Genomic DNA, 24,500 nt, shown 5'->3' on the forward strand with positions numbered 1-24,500 from the left:
TAAGTACTATTTATGCTCATTTTTATGCCGAAAAAAGTCCAGTAAGTAAGTAAGAATAAGTCAGTAAGTAAGCAAGTAAGTAAGAATGGAATTGTGAGACAGAGGAGGGGCAGGTTCGTAAAAGCTGCGGAATGTGAATTATGTGAGCATTATGGAAAAATCGTAAAAAGTCATGACATTACAAAAGGGTAGGTCTTTAGCCTAAGCGCCTCTCCTGCGCATGTCCATGGATAGGACTGAGAAAATACTTGCCCCAGGAAGTAATTACGGTGGTTTATTGGTATACAATTTAGATAATCCTTTATAAGTGAAGCTATACAGGGATATTCATTACTACGCGTGAGTGTGTGTTTTTGACTGGGCTCTGTATAAGAAAATTACGAGCCATTAGCTATTAAAAGCCTATATTCCAGCCATTAAGCAGGAACTCATCTCAGGGGGGTGGCTAAGGTTCACAGGGCACACTTTTGGAACAAATCCAGGAAACTGGCGAATTATAGGAAAAAGAGACTGGAGGAGAACGGGTTCAACGCCTTTTAACCTATATTTGCGATCTTAAGTTAGAGGTCTTAAGTTACAGGACTATTATTAATGAACCTCAGGTCAAACACTTAAAATGTTTATCTCGGGGGAATGATGCGTACGAAATTGAACGTTTAAAAACTATAAGAAAACAATATAAACTTCCTAGAGGCTGGTTTTCTTAATCGGTAAAGGAGGATAAGTATTCCGTTATTAGATTCAATTTATTTGGCAAGATTGGCGAAACAATGCCTATTCATTAAACAGACGTTCAATAAGATAAACCAGTTTAATACGGATTTTTTTGAATATTAGCACAAAATATATGGGAAAATGATGGTATATATATGGTATATACCGCAAAAAAGAAAATAACGGTATTCCGTATTTAGAATCAATTTACTTGGTGAGAATGACGACCATGTATATTCAGTAGGGAGACGTTCCATTTGATAAACCAGTTAATACGGATTTTATTGAATATTAGCACAAAATATATTGGAAAAAAAATCATATATGGTATATACCGCTAAAAAGAAAATACACATTATGCTACTCACTTATACTTGCAATAATACACTATACTATGCTGTACCGTTAGATTGTACTACACTTCCACTACACACGTATTGCTAGATCCAGGAATTCTTAAACTTAGTGTTGGCAGTCTTTTTTAAATAAGAGCAATATATGTAGAAAAAAGAATGAATCGGACCAGTAACTTCCATTACTAATCCAGATTGCTCTTTGTACTAAAGACCAAGCTTGTCTGTAGAAAAATTTGTTCTTAATGAATCACTGGTGTGGAGGGAGTTCATCCTTGCTTAAAAGGAAACTATCTGCTAGTATTGTCGTTAGCTTTCCTATATCCTTTGCTTACAGTTAATTGAATAGCATTTACTTACTTAGAGTAAGATAATATTTTTAATTTAATTAGGATCTATCTTATTTCATCCAAAATTTACCTTGATGAGGCGCTGGGGAAGGGAGGCATTGAAATATCGTTTATTCCTTATATCCCCTGTCCTGATTAAGAGGGTTCTATTTCATCCTAAATTAGAAGTCTATAATTACCAAACAAAAACAGGTCATTCCAGGATTGGGTAGGAGGGGGTCGTAAGGAAGGATTTAATGGAAATTGGAACTTGGAGGCTTTCAATCTTTAATTCCTCATTCGTAACATCGAGAGCTACTTAAGAGGTGGCTATCCACTACCATTGTCTTCTTCCCTTTACTTTTTGCTTATAGTTAATTGAGGCGGACAACAAAGGTACATGCCTCTTTAAGGAGGGAAGAGGGGAGGGGGTAAAATTTCACTTTTTATTCATTTTTTTTATTACTGAAGCCTTCCTAAAAGGAGACTATCCGCTACTATTGTCATTAACTCTCCCTTGCCCTTCGCTTATAGTTAATTCAGGTGCGACAACAAAGATGTATGTCTTTTTAAAGAGGGAAGAGGGGAGGGGGTAAAATTTCACTTTTTATTCATTTTTTTTTTATCACAGAGGCCTTCGTAAAAGGAGACTGTCCGCTACTATTGTCATTAACTCTCCCTTGCCCTTTGTTTGAAGTTGATTAAATGATATTTAATTTATTAGAATAATTAATGATTTTCCTTTTTCAGGCCACCAGATTGGGAAAACACATTAATGAATTACGAAAGAAAACGACGAATGAAAATCTGGCTAAACGGGCCAAAGACCTTATTCGCAAATGGCGAGATATGTTCGCGAAATCTCCACACGAAAATGGCATAAAAACAATTCCATCATCGCCAATGCTCCAGCGACCTCCCCCAGATACGGTCGTGTCGGTGGTCCTTAGTCCAGCTCTTCGTCGACCTGCTTCTAGTCCTGCTTTGAACAACAAATTTGTTGTCAGTCCTCCAAGTGATTCCCTAGGGTCCAGTGCGAGTCTTAGTCCCGGTCTTACGATTTCAGGTATGTAAGTGACATCCCTGCACCAAAAAGTAAGGTTTGGTGCAGGGGGGCGTAATTGAAGACCTTGTATTATTGGACTGCAAATGTCGGTAAAACTACATTGAAAAATCCTGAGTGATTGAAATTTGTAATATAGCTCCGCTTTTTTTCTTTTTTTTTTACTAATTTCGTTACTATCCACTTACCAGTCAACTTCTGCTTAGAATGGCAGCTGCCATATGGCAAGTGGTTGCAACTAACGGCGTAGACTCAAAAATTGAAATGAAACTAAAGGCTGGCTTTTAATTTGAAAATAACTAATAATTATAATTGAAATAAATAAATATAACAAATAGCTTAATGTGAAGCATTCACATTTGTTTTTGCTTCTATTCTGGTGAATTGAATCAAAATCAGTTGACCTAAGTTTAATGTCACTTTCCACGGTAACCGAGCTTCCCACGGTTAAAGCTTGAGACAGTCTCGTGGACTGGAAAAGTAAGTTATATGGAAATTGGCCTTGCTTCTGCCATCAAAATTAACTTACCTCAATACATCACCATAGTAATTTGGCCTAATTCATAATTTTGAAACTTTTTTCAAGAACACTATTTATTTCATCAATTTATTGGCTTATAAAGTCATGGCTGTGCAATTTGAATTTGGCGCTAAAATCGACTAGCCAATAGCACTTTCACTAGCGACGTGGATTTGCTATCCTAGTGTGACTAATTTGTATTTTGGCGAATCTGGTAGCTTTCTGCTCAGAGGCGGTTTTAGGGGAGGGACAGATGAGCAAATTTGCTCCGGGGGCAAAAAATTAAGTGAGAAATTTCAAATAAATAATCTAACAGTTATAATCATTTTTTAATTTTTGAAATTTCATATTTAGATAAAGTCGAGGGTGCAGCTAATAAGTGAAAATAATTAATATATTTTTAATTAATTAATTATCGACATAATAATAATAAAAATAATTAAACTAACTTGATTAATAGTTATTAATTAATTAACTTAAATAATAATTTATTAATTAATTAATAAATTCAAAATTGTTTTATTGATAAATGAAATTTTTTTTTAATTCGGCCTAAAAATTTTGTGGTAGATAGGGGGGAAGGGCAATAATCAATATTTTTGCCCCGGGCGCAAGAGATGCCAGAATCGTCACTATTTACGCCAGTCGTGAATATCAGATGTAAAGCTGAAAAAGCTTTGCTAGCCAGCTCGTCCATAACGTCCTTCACTGACTTACTTTTTAGAATTCAAACAACTGCTAAGAATCATACACGAGGCTATCATATACGGGGTATCATAGGGGCTATCATATATATGAGGGGCTATCATACACGAGCTACGTTTTAACCAAATGGGAAAAACGCATGGAAATCGTTTGTTATACCATTATTCTTTTCTAATAGGTGTGCAAACTAGGAACAAATTTATTTGGACCCTGTGATACTAGATTATTAGGGACTTGAGTGCAGATTTGACACCCGGTAAGGGAAAAAATCACTAGATTCTAGTGATTTTTCGGTTGATTTCTTTAATAATCTAGTGATTTATGTGCTGATTTAGTGATATTTTTTAGGCAATATAAAAATCAGTAGAAATAGTGACAAATCACTAGCGATCGAAACCCTGCTTTTTTATTTTACGAATAATTTCATGGATACACGGAAAACTCTGTTTCTGTGTTGCAATTAATACTAAACGTGTTTTTCTCCTGTGGTTTTCGAAAATTTCATCATTGGAACTTTCTTTCATTTTAATATATTTTTGAAATATCTCATTTCAGTCTCTGCTTTGTCAAATAATTTTACGTAGGAAAATAAATTAACATTCAATTATAAACATATTTTTGGCGGACATCCTTACATTTTTGGAATATCATTACGAATTTAAAAAGATAGGTACTGACAACTCAGTCTCAACGCCAAGCCACCTACAACAAACATAACTACAAATGATCCTCTGACACCCCTCCCCTTTTTCAGAGCTTCGCCCCACTCCATCTCATGAAGTTACTTCCCTTTGGTCTTTTCTTATAAAAACTTGTTTTACTTTGTTCGACCACGTCCTGCTTTTTTTTACCTCAAAAGGCACGATTGCCAAACATGCCAAACCATGATGCACAAAAAATACAATTGTCAAAAAAACACTGTTTTTGGATGGCTATAACCTTTAAAGGTTGATCTTTCTTAACCTTTCATCCATTTTTGCCTTAGAAAGTAGGATTGAGAAACATTTTTCATACACCTTGTTGTTTGACATCTGGTCAGCTAATCGAGTACCTAAAGTACTCCATCCTTTATGAAGAAGTTAATTAAATTCTAATGGAGAAGTTAATGAAGAATTAGTTTTTTTTAATGTCTTCAATTTAATGAAACGCCCATGTTTGACAGCCATTTTTAATGTAATTCCATCACTTCTAATATCTTGGTTATAATTATACCTATTTTGATATTCTTCGGAATCTTTTACCAACTGCCAAAAAAAGAGAAAAAACACATCGCGCTAAATAAAATCTTTTATGACTTCTTCTCAACCTGTTCAGGGATAACCTTTTTTTGGTCCCTGGTTAAAGGCCAAAAAGCCCAAATCTTTGTGGCAATTTATCATCCCTGATCCGTATTGTGCTGCATATCTATCTGAACCTTTATTCAATTCATAGTCTTTGGAAGTGGAACCAAACCACCTTAATCGAACAGTTTTTTGTTTGATATACGGTCATTCAAACCTGCAAATAAAATAATCCTTCGACATTTCCTCAGAAAACAGCTTCCTTGAGCTTTCGAAGTGTCCATTTTTCCAGGGCTGTGGAATCGGAGTCGTGGACTCGGAGTTTTAGTAAATTTTTGCTGAATGGAGTCAGAGTTAGATTCAGTACATTGGAAATGTCTAAAGTCGGCATTCGAGTTGATTATCTTCTATATATATAAAAATAAGTTGTCTGTGTGTGTGTGGGTCTGTCGGGTGACGTCATGTTTGTGTGTTGACTGACGTCATGTTTTCGACTGACGAAATTACAGACCGGGACATCGGGACACAAATGACGACCGGGACACCGGCACATAGGGAAACCGGGACACTCAAAGAGAAAGCGACCGGGACACAAGGAATGTTCGATTGGCAATCACCATCAACAAAGCACCGGGACACAAATGACGACCGGGACACAGGGATTATAAATGACGACCAGGACATAAGTAAAAAAAAAACTAAAAAAAAGGTAAACACTACAAAAAAACTAAAAAGAAAAAAAACTAAAAACTAATAAAAAAAAACTAAAACAGGGACACAACGGGGACGCCGGGGGGCACAGGGGGATATATAAATGACGACGGGGACACAGGGAATGTTCGATTAGCAATCACCATCAACAAAGCTCAAGGGTAATCATTAGAATCATGAGGTATAACTAAAAAAACTAAAAAAAAGGTAAAAAACTAAAAAAAAAAGACCAATTCAAAAACGAATGTATATACAGACCGGGACACCGGGACACAAATGACGACCGGGACACCGGGACACAAGGAATATAAATGACGCCCGGGACACTCAAAGAGAAATCACAGACTGGGACACCGGGACACAAATGACGACCGGGACACAGGGACACAACTACAACGGGGACGCCGGGGGCACAGGGGGATATATAAATGACGACGGCGACACAGGGAATGGTCGATGCATATATATATATATATATATATATATATATATATATATATATATATATATATATATATATATATATATATATATCTATATTCACAGGTGGGACATAGGGACACAACTACAATGGCGCGTAACTAATATGGCGCGTAACGACTTACGCGTGCGGGGGGGGGGGGCTTGGGGGGGCGAAGCGCCCCCACCAACTAGGTGTTGGGGTTTCGCGTAGCGCCACCCCAACAGCTAGTAGCTTATAAAATCTGGTTAAATGAAGCTGTAAAACAGGATTGAGGAGTCGGAGCTGAAATTTTAGTAGATTTTTGCTGAATGGAGTCGGCACATTGGAAACGTCTAAAGTTGGAGTTGAAATCGGTTATAACTTATAAAATATGGCTTAATGAAGCTTTAAAATAGGGCTGTGGAGCCCTAGGTGGTGGTGACTATGTTTTTCGGGGGGAGAACTACAAAAACAACTTTAAAAAACAGATCGAAAAGTTGTTTACATGCATTTTTATTTTTTTTTCACGAGTCAGGCAATGATTTTTTTGCGGAAAGGGGGGGGGGGGGTTAAACTCGTTGTTGGAGTTGCGGAGTCGGAGTTTTAGTAAGTTTTTGCTGAATGGAGTCGGAGTTAGGGTCGTATATTGGAAATGTCTACTGTTTGAGTCCGAGTCGGTTATCACTTGTTTAAATAATTTTTTAAGACCCATTCCGCCATGGCCGAAAGCCTTATTAAGGAAACTTACAGTCTCCTGGCGTAAACGACAAGGAAAATCGCTTTTTGCATAGGTGGCACTGATGTGTCCTTTTTTCCCATTTTTTTCTCCTTCTCGGCTGCTAGCGGGACACTGGAACAGCATAGAGAGCTGTTGAAGGGCTGGTGTACATGTACTTACTTTTGTAATTAACAAAACACAATAACTAAAATAAATTCGAGTTTTTGACAAAAAAAACTGCATCTTTGTATACAATATGATGAATGACGTCATTATCCTAGGCCACAATCATAAATGATGGTAAACACAAAAACTATCTTATGACGTCAGTTATAATCATGTCAGTACCGTCAGTATATGATGACGTCATACGATCAGTATATATATGGGTGTTAGGCTACGAGCCTTAACAGTTTAAGTTTGAAATTCGTGTTATAAACTAAGGATCGTATGATGAAACAAAATACAAAAGGTTTTGGTTTTTCAGGTCAAAGCTCTCGCTCTGCAACCCCTGGCCTTGTGACCTCGGTTGTGGCTTCCAAATCTTTAAGTCCTGGACCCGGCCGACCTAGCTCAGTTACCAGGTTAGACGCTAATTTAAACTCTGTGAACATATCAAGCTATGCACCTCAGACAGTTCCGGTAAAAACTGCGGCCATCACATCAAAACGTTCTCGAAAAGAGGATGATTATGAAGCACCTCTTAGTAAACGTATTAGAGTGGTATCGCCCCGTTTGCCAAGTGCTAGTGTTATTTCGCCGCGTGTTAATGGCGATACAAAAGAGGCCGAGATCAAGCCTGAAGTAGAACGAAAACCAAAACTGCCTAAAGTGAAAACCACTCAACAATTAATAGAGGAAATGGCCTTAAGAACCGGATCTCCTGGGCTTGTTTTCCCTAAAGACCCTAGTCCTGTAATAATAGTCGATGAAGAACCGGAAATAGTAATCCCAGATGCGGGAACTATTTCAGTTGAAGAAGAAAAACCCCTCCCTAGACGACAAGAAACGGTTGAAGACATTCTTGCAAAACTACCACCAATTGACTATTCCTTAAGAGAAGAGATGTTAAAAACGTTGGACCACTATCATCAACCTCCAGCTGATGATAATCTTGTAGATATACGCTTAAAAGAAGAAGAAGCAGTAAAGGAGAAAAGACCCCCAGTTGATGATCGTTTTTTACATCAGTGTTTAAGTGAGAATGTTGAATCTGTGAATGGTAATACGGACTCTTCAAAAAACTTCCATAAATGGGATGAAACGTATAGCGTTGAAACATTGAACGGTGATTTATTGATATGGCCTTATGTTACTATTTAATTAGGTGCAATTTAAAATTCTATTAGTTTATAGTCAGTTTGTTCACTGTAATATTTTCGAATTGCGAAGAAATAGCAGGGCTGTGGAGTCCGCAAATCAAAAACACGGTGTTCTGGAATTTAGGAGTCCTGAAGCTAGACCCTGGTTTACATCCCTAAAGTCCCCTACTCTTAACAAACGTTTAAGAGCTGAGCCCCCCTGTTTAACCTCTAGGAGAAAGTGAAAAGCCTCAGAAGTGCCAATTTTATAAAAACAAATTATTAGAAGAATAAAGTTTTTTTTTATTATTGGCTCCAACTCCTGTACTCTAACTTATACTCCAGATCCCGAACCTGAAGTTGTAATTTTGAATAATTCGCTCCCTAATACGCGATACGTGCAGCTGCGTCTTTTAGGCGCAAATAAGCTCGCCTACTGTGAATACAATAAAAATGCAAATATATTACGCTGAGTCAATGTATATCACACATTAAAAGTGGGCAGAAAACTTTTTCAAGTTTATTGGCTGGCGCAAAATTTCTTGGTTGGAATATTTCAATATAGTCGTTGAACCGTCATTTTATAACATAACCATCATTTTGATGACGCAAGAAACACGGAGGACATCTGATGGAAAGCACAAAACCAAACATTATTCGTGAAACCAGAACTATAAGGATCTAAAGTTGACAATAAATTCGTATCGTTTTGAACACTTCTAAATAATTCTTCGAATATATACGAACTGTTAGGCTCCTTCCCCCCAGAAAACTGAATTTGACTCTTAAAAATTTCTCGGAAAATAATATTTCTAAATGCATGAACGTTAGCGCATAGATGTAAATCGTTAATACTTATTAACGTAAATTGCTGGGGAAATTTTGAAGAACCCAATTTGATTTTGGGATAATTTTGCTATAGTATAAGCATTGCTTCTAAACCACAGCCCTGAAAATTAGTAAGTCAGTATGCTGGGTCCTGTGCATTTAAAGGGTATGGTGATTTAAACCGTTCTGAATTTTTACAATGCAAATTTTACAAGAAACTAAAGAAAATTAAAAATTTAACGTTTCCTTCTTCTTTAATTTTCATTAGCGACCAGTTGTTTGGATAAAGGTTTTTTGGCTCTGACAAAGTTACGTTATGCTCAAATAATTTTAAAACAAAAGAAAAATTGAGAAAAGTGAAAAAAAACGAAACTTCTAAAAATATTGAAAACCGAACAAAACAGACCGATTCAATCGATTTTACGTGCTGATTTAAATGGGGATGTTTGTCTCCTTAAAATATGATTTATCTATACAGTTTATGATGTCAGAAATATTATTAATAGAACAAAATATCAGTTTTCAGAAAAGAGTGTCACATAAACCTTTTTCAAGCATTGCAACCAATTAGTTTTGATTTTAGCTTAATTACTGAAAGAATATAATATAAAATAATCATGAAAATTAAAATAATCTCAGTAAGCTAATGCAAATATAATTAAATATTAGGCTATTTTTTAATTATAACATAAATGATATAAACGATAATAACATTAATTTCATGTTGTTTGAAATATAATTAAAAATCATTTTTACGGAAAAATAAATCATTTAAAAAAAATCATATCATTCTTTGAATTACTGCTGTTAAATGTTTTCTTATAGGCTTGATATAACTAAAATGATAGTAGTATAAATAGCAATAATATTAATAATAGCAATAATATTAATTTAACATAAATAAAATACCATTAAGTATCAATTTTACAGAAGTATATGTCAAATTGCCACGGACAAAAATTTTTGCTTCTAAATCGTTATTAAAAGTAATATAATGATAATATTATAGCATTAATATATTGTACTTTAGATGATAATGTGGATATAATACTGTTTTATGAAAAAAATGTCACCTAATATCATAATATGCATGATAGCAATGTCAATGGAATAATAGTTAAATATTGTTTATGAAACCATTAAATGTTATTTCTACGAAAAATGTCACATCACATCCTTTGAGTAACTACAGCCAGATGTTTTATTCTAAACTAGTTGTTAAAACTATACGATAATGATATTATAATATTAATATCTTGTACTGTAGATGATAATATGAATAAAATACTGTTTGATACATCATTTATGATATTATATATAGATTATCATAATATTATAATATGATATAATCTATATTATTATATTATGCATGCTAACAATGTTAGTAAAATTACAATAAAATACATTTATAACATCGTTTACTGTCATTTTTATCCAAAAAAATGTCACATATCACCCTTTGATTTACTGTAGGCAAATATGTTTTACTCTAGATTCTTTACTATGAGTAATGCGAGAATAATATAATTATATTATAACATAGGTTGTAATATTAATATAGAATCGTTTAATATTTGTTTGACAAAAAGAAATTTCACGTAACACCCTTTAAATTACCATACCAAATATGTCTGCTAATAACATCGTTATAAAAGTAATAGGTTTTTTATTATTTAGCTTGAATTGATATACAAGTTTTCTGTGATCTAGAACTACTAGCAACTTACTGTAACACCAAGCCGCCTGAGGCCACTACAGCCATGCACGCTCCTCCTCCATCCCAGTCTATTTAAAACCTTCCTCTTTACACCCTCCCAAGAAGCTCCCATTTCCCTTAAGTCTTTACTTACTATATCCTCCCATCCTATTCGAGTACGACCTGTTTTTCATTTGGCCCAAGTTAAGGCTACCAAAAAAGTTTGGCCCTAACCCATCGCCACATAAACATTTAACGAGGTTGTTACTTTTGCAATTGACCTGGGATACTGACCCGGTAACATTTTTACATGATCTACATCAGCCATATTTCAATGTAATGGTTTGATTAATTCTAAGCCTTTTTTATTTGATAGTTTGTTTTAATGCTTTTTAAATAGGCCTTTTTGTTGTTTTTTTTTTTGTGTGTGTGTGTGTGTGTGAAATGGAAGGTCTTTTCTGATTAAGACTGAAATGGCTCTGTTAATTGCATGATTTGTGAAAATCGCTCCTATAAACCTAAAAGAAGCATCCTTTTTCTGATGCTGAGACAGTAAGTAAAACAGTTCAAAATAGGGATGATACCTTTTTATTGACAGTGAATAGATATAAAATTATTTAACTGGATATTTCGAACACATATACAGTGTTCATCTTTTAGTGAGTTTTACTGCTGATGATGAACACTGTATATGCGTTCGAAATATCCAGTTAAATAATTTTATATCTATTCACTGTCAATAAAAAGGTATCATCCCTATTTTGAACTGTTTTACTTTCGTCATGGAAAGGCAGTGTGGTCTTGATACTGAGACAGTGTTTCCAATTGCCCTTTACGATTCTCAAATTCTTCTCTTCTTTTTGTCAATGATCTGAAGTATACGATAGGATTGGTTAATCTCCATTCAAATTAGTTACTTCATTTATGAAATATCTCTACTCCCTAAAAGAAGTATCTTAGGCTGATTATTTTACTTGTGAAATATTTTTCACAAAATGTGAAATATTTTTTGTGAATATTTTACACAAATGTGAAATATTTTTTTCAAAATATTTTTTTTTCAAAATGTGAAATATTTTTTATTTTGTGAAATATTTACTTGTGAAATATTGTTTCTTTATTGTGCAAATGCTTAGGGCAGTGTTTCCACTTGCTGGTTAATGAGTCAAATTTAATAATGCGGATTATTTTTCCAACTCCATTGATTACTTAATTGAAAAAATAATACTTAAAAGAAATATCCCGTTTTTTTGTTTCTTGCATGAAAATTTTTATTGTACTAAATGCCGAGGATAATGTTGTGCCGAGGATCAACTCTGAGTTTTAAAATCCTTGAATTCCTCAGTTCAAATAATTAGTTTCAAATTTTTTTGCCTAATTCTCACGAGCCAAAATACAAAACAATAGAGATTGAATTTCAAAATTGTAGAATAGGAATAGATCTAAAGGATAAGAAAATTCAAAATAGATATTAAGAAAGAATAGAATAGATCTAAAGGATAAGAAAATTCAAAATAGATCTAAAGAAAGAATAGAATAGATCTAAAGAATAAGCAAATTCAAAATAGATATAAAGAAAAAATAGAATAGATCTAAAGAATAAGAAAATTCAAAATAGATCTAAAGAAAGAATAGAATAGATCTAAAGAATAAGAAAATTCAAAATAGATATAAAGAAAGAATAGAATAGATCTAAAGAATAAGAAAATTCAAAATAAATCTAAAGAAAGAATAGAATAGATCTAAAGAATAAGAAAATTCAAAATAGATCTCAAGAAAGAATAGAATAGATCTAAAGGCCCAAAAGCTGACATCGCATCCAAACGATTATTTTTTAGCTTTCTTTGTTCAAAAATACATAGACATAGTAAACACCTTGGACTAATCCAAAAATCCCTGGGCAAATAATTTTTAGGAATGTCTGAAAATAATTTTCATCCCGGGATCATTATAATTCCTAAAGGGTGGACGGTGGATCAAAAGTAAATTCAGCTGTTGCAGTGGTGACAGAACACGAAAACTTAGGGGACGAGGTCAAATTGGTTTTTGCTCAATTTTCCAGTAAAAAATATACAAAAAGAAGGAAAATCCCGCCCCCCCCCCCGTAAAAGGTATTTTTCAAAATTTAGGGAGAAATTGGAGACTATGTGCCCCCTTCATCCCCAATTGACGCCACCGATCTTTTGCAAAAGCAGGAAAGCAGCACTTATATTGAGGCAACTTACTAGTAAAAAAAAATTAAATTTATGTGAAGTAACTGTGGAAAATTTGCTTTATCACAGTTTCAAAAGCAGTCAATGTTTTAGGTTGTTTTTTTTTGGGGGGGGGACAACTCTGAATAAACTGGTGAATTATAATAATAGTAATTTATTGGTGCCCGCTCATGCAGAAAAAGAAAAAAGCGGAGCGCAAAATAAGGAAAAAGAAAAAGGAATTGACAAATCAAACAAAACACAACTAACAAAAGGTGGGCACTGGTTAGACCCCTTCCCCCCGTACATGCCTGGCCAAAATGAAAGCTTCTTGAATTAATTTTTCGTATTTCTTTAAGGTAGAAAAGGGACACTTCGTTTTTAATATTGACTCTGATAGTTAGATTTGAGTAATTCAAGATATAAGATTAAGGAATTCTACTGGGGGGTTGGGATGGGGTAAAGGAAATGTGTAAATAGCATTAGATAATCAGAAATGTATATTCTCATTTTGGAGGGGTTATGTAAACCCTCCACTAGTATCAGCTGCACTAATGCTACGAGGAAACCGCTTTTGTAATGTCTTTTCCTCTGAAAGTGATGTGGTTGAAAACCCTCGTTTCTAGGAAAAGTAGGAAATTTTAAATTTATGCTAGGTATAAATTGAGTAAATTAGAAATTACATTGCTTATAACTCAAATAAGGCCTATCCAACCAATCTTGGATAACCAGTAGAATTAGGTGTTGTTTTTAATCTCGCTTGCATTTTTCTTTCCTATTTCACTTCCTTTCTCCTATTTCACACTGTTCTTCCGGAAAAGTTTCTCCTATTTAACTCTCCCATTTCGATTCCTTTCTCCTATTTCCCACTCTTCTTCATAAAAAAATTCTCCTTTTTTGCTGTCATATTTCAGTTCCTCTCTCTTATTTCGCACTGTTCTTCAATAAATTTTATGCTCTCAGAACTTTCTTGGGATAGTAAAGTTTCCAAATGATGATCAATTTTGATGGTTACTTGAGAGAAAAATCTATTTCATTAAGAAACTAGCATTGAAACGAAACATTTTCAACTAGTAATTATTAAAATAAATGGTTGTATGTTTTATTGATGTTTTGTTGTAAAAAATAGCATCAAGATCAACCTGTTTTAGCTGAAAATGTTTTGGTCTGAATGCAAGTCGGCTGTAGTAGTTGAAAAAAGACATTATTTACGTAGTTTTCAACTGTGTGTGTAAGTAGGGGGGGCTGAAGTATTTGTAAAAATAAATTGCGTGGTATTCTCCCCCTCTAGAGTAAGAAAACACCTGTTTTTGATCTTCATTAAAAGAAATTCTTGTTCATCCCCTACATATCGTGAGTTGGCGCGCCTGGTTATGTTGCTTTTTTTTAGAAACGGTTGATTTTCATCCTCTCCCCTCAAATAAAGCAAGAAAAATCAATTGGACTAATCCTTCTTCCTTTAATCCTTTTTTCCTTCTTATTTAGAAGCTCCTTTTTTTACCTCTTCTTTGGCCTACATAGACAGTAGAAATTGAGGCTTTTAATTTGAATATTTTTCATATCTGGGATGCCTTAAAAAATCTTTCTTTTATAAGGTCTTGACAAAAGTAAAAAAAAATAAACTTATTTTTTGGCTCGCCAGTAAAATTTACATTGTGTAACACGCCGTCTTTTGAATTAGTGCAGCCGAAAGTTCTGGAACATACCAAGCTTTATTGGACTTAAGATTTCTTCTTCGGGCTATTTTACATTATAATACCAGAAGAGCCAATTCACGAAAATTTTCAGGGGAGGGGGCCATTTATTGTTTTTTCAATGAAAATACCAAAAGAAAAGGTCTTTCTTCAAAATAAGAGGGGGGAATTGCCCTTAATCCCCAATCTTCGCTTTTGTCTAGTACGGCTAAGTTTAAAGCATTATTCAGACATTAGACTCGGTTTTTAATCTGGTTTGGTAGCTCAACCTATTGAACTTATGACCAATCAGAGTTCAAACAGTTTAAGACTTCTTAGTCTAAGACAAAGGCCATTGTCTGATAAATCGAGTTCAGAAGTTAGACGCCGTTGAACTTTTGACCAATCAGATTCAGAGTTAGGTCACGTTGCTGAAATTATGTTTAGTGGAAAAGGTTCTTGTTGTGTTTCTGGTAGTACGGTTTATCGGCGGTTACTATTTTTTCATGTGCACTGTGGGCTATGTTCATTTTCTTTGCCATTGAAAAATTTTCCATTCTGTAACTAAATTTGTTTTGACGAATTTTTGTGATAGCGTATTTTCAATTATAAGATGCGTTTTTTAAGTAATTTTATTGTACATTTTATTAGAAATGCAGATGTCTAGTTTTTCATTGTAATTAATCAAATACATAAGTCTCAACTAGGATGTAGAGTGAAGAGGGCAGTTAGATTTTTCCCTCCCCCCAACACTTTGAAGAAAAATCGAAAAATTGCGAAATTTAGGATGGGGGGTAATTTTGTTTGTTTTCTCAATGAAAGCACCAAAATAACCATTTCCCAGTGAAAATGCAAAAAAAGCTATCTTCCAAAATCTAGGTAAGGTAGATTTTTTTTTGAGGGGGGATGACCCCACCCCAAATTGACGCTACTGCTGGTACGTCTTTTTGAAAATGAGATGGATTCTTCAAGTGAATCTTTACCAGTTATATTTTCAGAGGAATTTACTCTTACCCCCCCCCCCTCTCCCTATCGACGCTACTGCTGATACGTCTTTTTGAAAATGGGATGGATTATTCAAGTGAATCTTTACCAGGTATATTTTCAGAGGATTTTACTCTTACCCCCTTCCTATAGACGCTACTGCTGATACGTCTTTTTGAAAATTAAATGGATTCTCCTACCGAAGCTTTATTGGCTTCATTTGCAAACGGAATTTATTTCGTATGAGGTAGGGAGTTAATGCTACAAATTCTGCGCAATAATATAATAGGCTACATTTTTGCTATTTTAACCCTTTCCCTATTCTGTTTTTTCTTCTTCTTTTTTTTTAAATCTAGATTTCTCAACTTTTGAACAAAAGAGATCTAAAATAGCCGTCTCCACTAGATTTTACGTCCGATTATAAAACGCCATCTACTTGCTATCTGAAACTAGAATCCGTTGTGGAAAAAAAATGAATAACTTCGCCATCAATTAGCTTGGTTATCCAAAGCCGAACGTATTATACAGAAAGATTTTTCTTGTCTAACGTATATTGGTGCCCAAAAAGAAAAGGCTAGTGTGATATGCCTTTTTTTTAAACGAGATAGATTTCTTTTCTGGATCTTACTGGTCACAATTACAAAAGCAGTTTGTTTTTCCTACTTCATAGGAAGTAGATTATGGAAACACGTGTGATTTTAGTGGAATATATGACAGGTGGCAACTTTCATTGATGTTGGCTTTACAGAGTTATATTTTGAGTAAGTTGCAAAATATTTGTGTCTGGTTTTGCCTATGAGCTTCCAGCAAAATATTGATAAAACTTAGAAATTTCGTTGATAATATTTTTCAGTGAAAATAAGAGCTAAGAGCTCATATGGTACTTGGTACGAGACCGGAAGAGCCAACAGCCAAGATCTCATATGGTATGAGCTCTAGCGAAATTCAAAGAATCAACAGATTGATTTAAAAGTCAAATCAGAGGCTTAACGCCGGTCTGCATTTAAAATAAGAACTCTGAGTCACGAGGTCCTTCTAAATATCGAAATTCATTAAGATCCGATCATCCACTCGTAAATTATAAATACCTCATTTTTTCTAATTCTTCCTCTCCCTTCAGCCCGAGATGGTCGAATCGAGAAAAACGACATTATCAAGTCAATTTGTACAGCTCCCTGACAAACCTAGCATGTCCAAAACCACCAAACTCGCCAAAGCACTGAACCCCACCACCTAACTTCACCAAAGAGAGCGGATCCAGTCCGGTTACGTCAATCACGTATCTACGACATTTATAAGCGTTTTCCAAGATTTCCGGTTTCCCCCTCCAATTCCCCCCAATGTAAACAGATCTGGTCGGGATTTGAAATAAGAGCTCTGAGACATGAGTTCTAAATATTAAATTTCATTAAAATCCGGTCAACCGTTCTTAAGTTAAAAATACCTCAATTTTTTTATTTTTCCAAGTTAACACCCCCCCCAGCTCCCCCAAAGAGATTGGATCCGTTCGAATTATGTCAATCACGTATATATAGCTTGTGCTTATTCTTCCCATCAAGTTTCGTCCCGATTTCTCAACTCTAAGCGTTTTCCAAGATTTCTTTTTCCCCCCTTCAACCCCCTATGTCCTCGGCTCCGGTTCAAATTGAAAATGGAGCATCTGAGACATAAGATCCTTCTACATATCAAGTTTCTTTAAGATCCGATCACCCATTCATAAGATAAACTTTTCACGTTTTCCAAGAATTCCGGTTTCCCCCTCCAACTCCCCCAATGTCACCAGATCTGGTCGGGATTTAAAATGAGAGCTCTAAAGCACAAGATCCTTCTAAATATCAAATTTCATTAAGATCCGATTACCCGTTCGTAAGTTACAAATACCTCATTCTTTCTAATTTTTCCGAATTACTCCCCCTCCAAACTCCACCAAAGAGAGCGGATCCGGTCCGATTATGTCAGTCACGTATCTTGGACTTGTGCTTATTCCTCCCACCAAGTTTCATCCTGATCTCTGCTTTAAGCGTTTTCCCAGATTGCCGCCCCCCCCCTAAATCCCCCCAATGACGCTGGATCCGGTCGGAATTTAAAATAAAAATCCGCGTTACGAGATCCTTCTAAATATGAAATTTCATTAAGATCCGATCACTCCTTCGTAAGTTAAAAATACCTCATTTTTCTAATTTTCAGAATTACCCCCCCCCCCCAAATCCCCCAAATAGAGAAGATCCGTTCTAGTTATGTCAATCACGTATCTATGACTTCTACTTATTTTTCCCACCAACTTTCATCCCGATCCCTCCACTCAAAGCGTTTTCCAAGATTGTAGGTCCCCCACAACTCCCCCCCCCAATATCACCGGATCCAATCTGGATTTAGAACAAGTGCTCTGAGACGCGATATCCTTCTAAATATCAAATTTCATTAAGATCCGATCACCTGTTCGTAAGTTAAAAATACCTCATTTTTTCTATTTTTTCCGATTTAACCGTCCCCCCACCCCCCCCCCCCACCCCCCAGATGGTCGAATCGGAGAAACGATTTCTAATTTAATCTGGTCTGGTTCCTGATACGCCTGCCAAATTTCATCGTCCTAGCTTACCTGGAAGTGCCTAAACTAGCAAAACGGGGACAGACAGACCGACCGACAGAATTTGCGATCGTTATATGTCACTTGATAGATACCAAGTGCCATGATTATAAAAACTCAAATGCGCCTGATATCAACAAGAAATTACTTGGTTTTTCGTAAATTAGAATATTTTCACAAATTTTCGTCCATGACGGAAAACTATGAAAGAAATCTGATGAGCTGGAAACAATCAAACTCTTGATGAAGAAATACCAGGAAAATAAAGGACTGTAGCTAAATGAAGAAGATAATTGTATTCTAACAAGATTTGCAGTTTACACTCTTGACTGAACAATGATCTTGGCGATAAGTTGTATCCATCCGATGGATGTACGTCTTGGTAGGCAGTTCGTTCTGAATTCAGTTAGCCTACTTATCTGGAAAATTGCGGAGCATCAAACGGTGTAAGTCAAAATGTCAACGTTTCACTTTGCTATGCCCCAAACTTGCTGCTCATGAGCCTTATGCGACTCCTTCGTCGTTAACGTTCGGTTCGCCAATGTTTGGCTTCGTCAAAATTCGGTTCATCGTCCTGATAAAGCATTTTACACAATAAAATGAGGCTAAAAAATCAAGTAGAAACACCTCAAAATTCCTCTTCGCTAACCCATCAATATGAATAATTTGAAGTCAGAGGTACTCTACACAATCCATATGTTCCCCTTAATTTTTTTTTCTAACTTTTGTTATTGGTTTATCGCCAAGAAAATCTGGTGTATGATTCGTGAGGAAAATTTAAACTTTTATTTTTTCCCTGAAAAAGACTAAAAAATAATGAGACCTTAGTAATGAGATAGTGTGATAAGTGAGTTTTTCTTAAATACGGTGATTGTGAAGTTAGACATATGCAACTGAAAAATGTGAATATAGTTTCTTTACAGGGGAAGTACCTAGTGACTTCAGGAAAACTTTAATCAAGCCCCTCTATAAGAAAGGTGATAAGAGTGAGTTTGTTAAATATAGAGGCGTTACCTTGGTTTCTGTTAGAGGCAAATTACTTAATGTGATGATACTTATATACGATTCGTGAACAATATTACTGCTTCACTCTCGTATGCATCACACCCCATTGTGCTGTAAATTACTTGATAGAGAAAAAATGCTTGTAGTTTGCCGGGTAAAAAAATGAGAGAAAGCAGGTCAAGCACGAAGTTTGAGGAATTTATTTGAACTGTTAGGTGCAGCAGTTCTTGATGTGCAGTGAGACAATTCGTTTATCATTAATCAAGCGTTGTTGATTGCTAGCTACGTGGATTTGTGTTTCAAATTCGGAGGGTTGTGACCAGTTCAACGCAATGTTAAAAATTTTTTAAATATTTTCTCACCAAATCTGGATCTGATTACGTTGGAAAAAAAATATGATAAATTATAGGCTGGGTTAGAAGCTTGATATCTGATTAGATTTTTAACTGAAAATTAGGGTTGCAAACTGAACAGCACAAACTTTTTTATGGATAATATTTTACACGCTCACTGCAACTCTTCATTGATTTTTTTGACAGTCGTCAAAAAGGTTATTTGGATCTTTGAACTGTAAAGGATGTTGATCACTGTCATAATCTAACATCTTTATAACTTTCATTTACTTACCAGTTCATAAATAAAGATCAACAGAATGAACCATTCGATAAGAGTAGTCCCACTTTCGTCTAACCAATTGTCAACTACCTGTAACCACCCATTCCCATGAAACATCTAAATTTCAGATACCTGGGGAGGCCGAAAACCCCTAGCCTTGCAACAAATAAACAACAAACGATTTGCCAGTAAGAATTGTATACCCCAAAGTTCTTTGAAAATTAAATATGATACGAGAATATTTACTGGACTGATGGATACATCTTGCTTAGTTTACGAGAATGGGCTTTTCAAGTTCTGCTTCGCCAAATATCTACTCCACATGCCACCATGGACACGCAACTAAAGATTCATTAAAAAGTATAACAACCGACCTTAAAACTGTAGTTTCGAACCTATATGAAAAATATAAAAAAAAATTACAGGTCACCCATGGTTTACAGTTCTTCATTTATGTTAGGGCTATATTAGAGTTTCATTTCTGCTCCATCCTTTTTATGGTTCAATAGACGGGTTCTCAATTAACCAAAACATAAGCAAATAAAAAAGAAAACAATTTTTTGAAAACACCAATTAGTTCCAGCTTGACTATTTTAATTTGAATGGAGCTAAGACATTAAACAGGTAAGAGAGGGGCAATGATCTCAACCTTATTTTTAGAAAAGATGATGGTAACCTTCCAGAGTTAAACCCATTCAGCTTTGGGTCTTGTTATACCTACTATACTCAAACTCTGTAGGTCACCAGCAGCGTTGCCGTAAATCGTTACGGCAAATTTTTAGCCTGCTCTTCATATGGTACAAATCAATCTCCTGTGGTACAATTTTAGTTTGAAAAATGGTACGGTTCACAAAGCCTTGGCAACACTGGTTGCCAGTCTCCGTTCTGGCAACAAAACTTGATCATTTATGGATTACATGTGTTTTAGTCCCCTAATTTTTTATCTCTAAAAGCGTTATCTTGTAAATAAAATTTGCGATAATGATTTAGCAAGAAAACAATTTCTCATTAATGCGCAACTTGTACATGCTTTATATGCGAGTTTACAGGCATGAGAATATTAAAGCTCGTAATTAGCATTAGGAATTAACCCAGCCATATTAGTTTCAAGAAGTAATTTCATATAATTAAATTTAAATAATTAAAGTGATTAAATAATTAAAGAAATATAATTATTTAATTAAATTATTATATTATTAACTTAGTTACAGCAATTCAATTATAACTCAATTGCTACAATTTAAATGATTACTTTAATTACTTCCAAAAAGTAATTTTTAGACATAAAAAACATCACTAAAAACTAATGACGATTTCCCTCTTTAAAATTCAAACTCTTCCTGGTTTGAAAACGAGTTATTAAGCCCATTGGTGGGTTTTGGGTGATTGGTCTTGAAGCCCAACCCATCTGACAAGGCTCAACCTCCATCACATAATGTAACAGGGTGTTCCAGCTGAAAAATCAAGTAACTTTAAAGTAACTAGAGAAGTTACTTGAATTTTACATTCACCAGGAACGGCTTTTGAAGTAACTAAGGTCTTATTCAGATAGAAGAAAATATTACGACTAAGATTTTGATAACATTTGTTTTAGACTCATTTAGTTTGAATTTAGAATAACCTCCTGTGCATAAGTCCTTGTAAATATTGTAGCTAAGGCCTCCAACCAGTAGAGGAAACTCTTGGAATATTTTGGAACTGATCTTGAAATCAAAAAAATTAGATACACTCTAGGGGTGTATGAATAGTATATTCTAGGCTAGTTGCATGTTTAAACTTGTTTGTCTTGGGTATAGTTTGAATAACATAACCTCTTGCCAAGATAGCAAAAAGTATCTAATCTAGAATTTTACCACAATTATTTTTTCTGCATTGTTTCCTGATTGAATAAGCTAGCCTAACCTATATCTTAAATTTAACCCACTGTATAAAATTGACCTACATTGTTCACAAAAAGAACAGCAGAATGCTGCATAAATAACTTAATGCCAAATTCATTACGGAAAGGTATTAATTTTGCAATAAATCTGTGGGCATTAACCTAGATTTGGTTTAAATATCCTGTTTCTATATTAATTTCAGTGCATTAGTGTCTGAGATAGCATACAGTAGTGTTGATTATTGAAACTCTTTGGCTTAGGCCTATCTTTTTCTTACATTCAGTTGAACTATTAAGGTTAGAATTTTAGACTAGGCTAGTTAAAATTTCCAAATGATGGCCTTTTCACTAGGCTATCTTTAAAAGTATTTGAGCTTACTAAATTATTTTTTAATAATGGATCTGCATCAAATGAGAGGGAGTTCCCCTAGATTTGGCAAAATACTTTGGGAATTTTCATTGAAATATATATATTTTGGTACATCCATCAAGGAACCCCCCTCCTCAGATTTTCAAAATACATTCCCTTCCCCCTCCCATTTACAGTCTTGTAAATTAGTGCCATTTGTGAATTAGCATAGCAGAAAGACTTTGGTTTTGTCCTGGATTTTGTTTTATTTTATACTTGACTGATTTCAGCTTATTCATAGAAAATTGTAAGGGTTTCATGTCTTCATTTTTATGGAATTTTTATTTTTTATTTATCTGCATAATTTTATAGTATTTGCTTATGAATAGGTTAAACTTGTATCAGATCAAAGGTATAAGCTATATAAAAAATGGCAATTTTTCATGATAATTAAAAATGTTTTCTTGGGCATTAATTTGTGAACACAGAACATTTTGTTGTTAGGGCAATATGATTTTCAGAAACTTGTTTAATAACCAAATCAGGCTCATACTTAGGCCCATGACCTAAATTTAACTAGAGAAAGAAACAGAAACTTGCAGGTAGGATTTAATTTAGAGCAAAGTGGATGTCATATATTTGAAATATTCAGTTCACCAAGTTTAACCTTTATAAAGCAGAGTAGTCACAACACAATTTTCAGTTTACTGTATTGGCTTCTAATTAAATCTAGGCTTTCACATTCCAAGATAAAAATGATTTATTCAAAGCCCAATAAAGGAACAAAATTTTACAGCCTCCATCAAATATTCCAAAATTCATGAAAAATATAGCATAGAGATGGGTGCATAAAAATTCAATGGCTGATTTAGGATTTTTCTGTGAAGGGAAATTTCTCTCTTCTGATGGCTGTTCAAAAACTGTTGTCTTTTGATAGGTAGAAAACAAAAATAACTGAACCTATAGACTTTGTATGCATTCCTTTCATCTCAAATACTTGATACTCTTCAAAACACTCACTATTATTGAAACAGATAGCTTACAAAATCCTAAAATATCAAATAACTTCAAAAATTCAATAGATTATCTCAGCTAGAAACAATTTTAGATTTTACAATTTTACAGCTTTTTTCAAATCTTCATACAATGAACACTGCCAGTGGTACGTCAGAAATGCCACATTTAGTTCTACAGTTGCTTATTGATGAAATAATGGATACTGATGTAGGATCAGATAAAAATGAAGAAAAATGGTGGTAAGTTGTAATATAATATTCAATTTAATCTTGCAAGTTATTATTTTTCTAGACACAATCTTGTATATTCAGGTATGGACAAGTTCCAAAGCTGCCAATAGCACAATTAAATAGAATTCCAAAAGCTGCTGACACTAGCAGCAACTGCCAAATAGCATTACTACTTAGCTACCCCATTTTCTCTATTTTGTGGTATATGTATAAATGAATGTTGGAGTGGAGACAAGTATTATGTTGACTAATAATTTGTAATTTTTTTTTACTACATAGAAACAGTTTTTTAGGACCAAGAAAAAAGGATTCTGATTTTATTTAAAAATACATTATTTTGTTTTGCTACAGTCATTTATTGTTGTAACCTGCGATTATGATGTTATTCATCATCTTGTATACAATAATTGTGAGTCTTTATTTTGATGTGCATATTTGAAGAAAAAGTTTACCATATGTATAGACCAACTAACCCAATAGGAACATTTTGACTAAATACCTGACAGCCTGTACAACCAACAAGTCTCTTTTTGCTTCCTGGCTTTTGGCTATGGTCTGTTTTATGCTTTCTATTTAGCTAATTTTGTTTTGCTGGTTAAATAGCAGAAATATTCTTTATTTGACTATGTTTTTGAGTTTAGGCTATTTTATGGTTTTCATTTAGTTATTTTCTTTTTTCCCAAGAAAGAATGTTGGTTAAATAGCAGAAATAATCATATAGGCTACATCACCTATCACTGTCTTTGTACAATAAACTTCTAATTTCTTGGAATTAATTTTTTCAGGTTTGGCATTAATAAATTTACTCATAGATAACATTGGCCTCCAAAATTACAGTTTTGAAAATTCCATAAAGTATTTTGCCAAGTTTCATGCTATTTGATATGTTAATTCCAAAAATGGTTCCCATCATTCCCATAATGTCAAGATTTTCTTGAAAAATACATATTATTTTAAACAAAACCCAATTTGGAAAAGAATGATGTTGCCCAATTTCTCGTGTACTATCTGGTAACATTAGTTTCACCCAAAGCCAATAATTTGTTATTTCTTTATATTACATAGAAACAGTTTTTTAGGACTTAAAAGTTTCTGATTTTATTTAAATGGCCCTTGTGTTTCAAGAGTTAAAGAATTAAGACAAAAGGTCAAACTGTAGCATAAAGAGCAGAGTATTGTGGAGGGGAAATCAAATCACATAACTTTTCCTAGCTAGAATTTCCTCTTTGTGGAGAATTTTTCCTGCAGAAAATTCTCCCATCAAATATTTTTTTTCCTCAGAAATGTATTGATAAGCATCTTATCACTT

The 24,500-nt window shown here is 34.3% G+C and overlaps 1 protein-coding gene across 2 annotated transcripts in view; it reads left to right on the plus strand.

Annotated features, from left to right (window-relative positions):
• Nucleotides 1-8,445, plus strand: part of LOC136033170 (uncharacterized) — a 45,230-nt gene extending 36,785 nt beyond the window's left edge. For both annotated transcript variants that reach the window (XM_065713853.1, XM_065713854.1), the window contains 2 exons: nt 2,147-2,462; nt 7,323-8,445. In XM_065713853.1, coding sequence (XP_065569925.1) covers nt 2,147-2,462; nt 7,323-8,158 — 1,152 coding nt within the window. In that variant the 3' untranslated portion in view covers nt 8,159-8,445. The remainder of the gene's footprint in view (nt 1-2,146; nt 2,463-7,322) is intronic.
• Nucleotides 8,446-24,500: the final 16,055 nt, after the last annotated feature.

The sequence above is a fragment of the Artemia franciscana genome, chromosome 11 (assembly GCF_032884065.1).
Source record: "Artemia franciscana chromosome 11, ASM3288406v1, whole genome shotgun sequence".
NCBI classification, from domain to species: Eukaryota; Metazoa; Arthropoda; class Branchiopoda; order Anostraca; family Artemiidae; genus Artemia; species Artemia franciscana.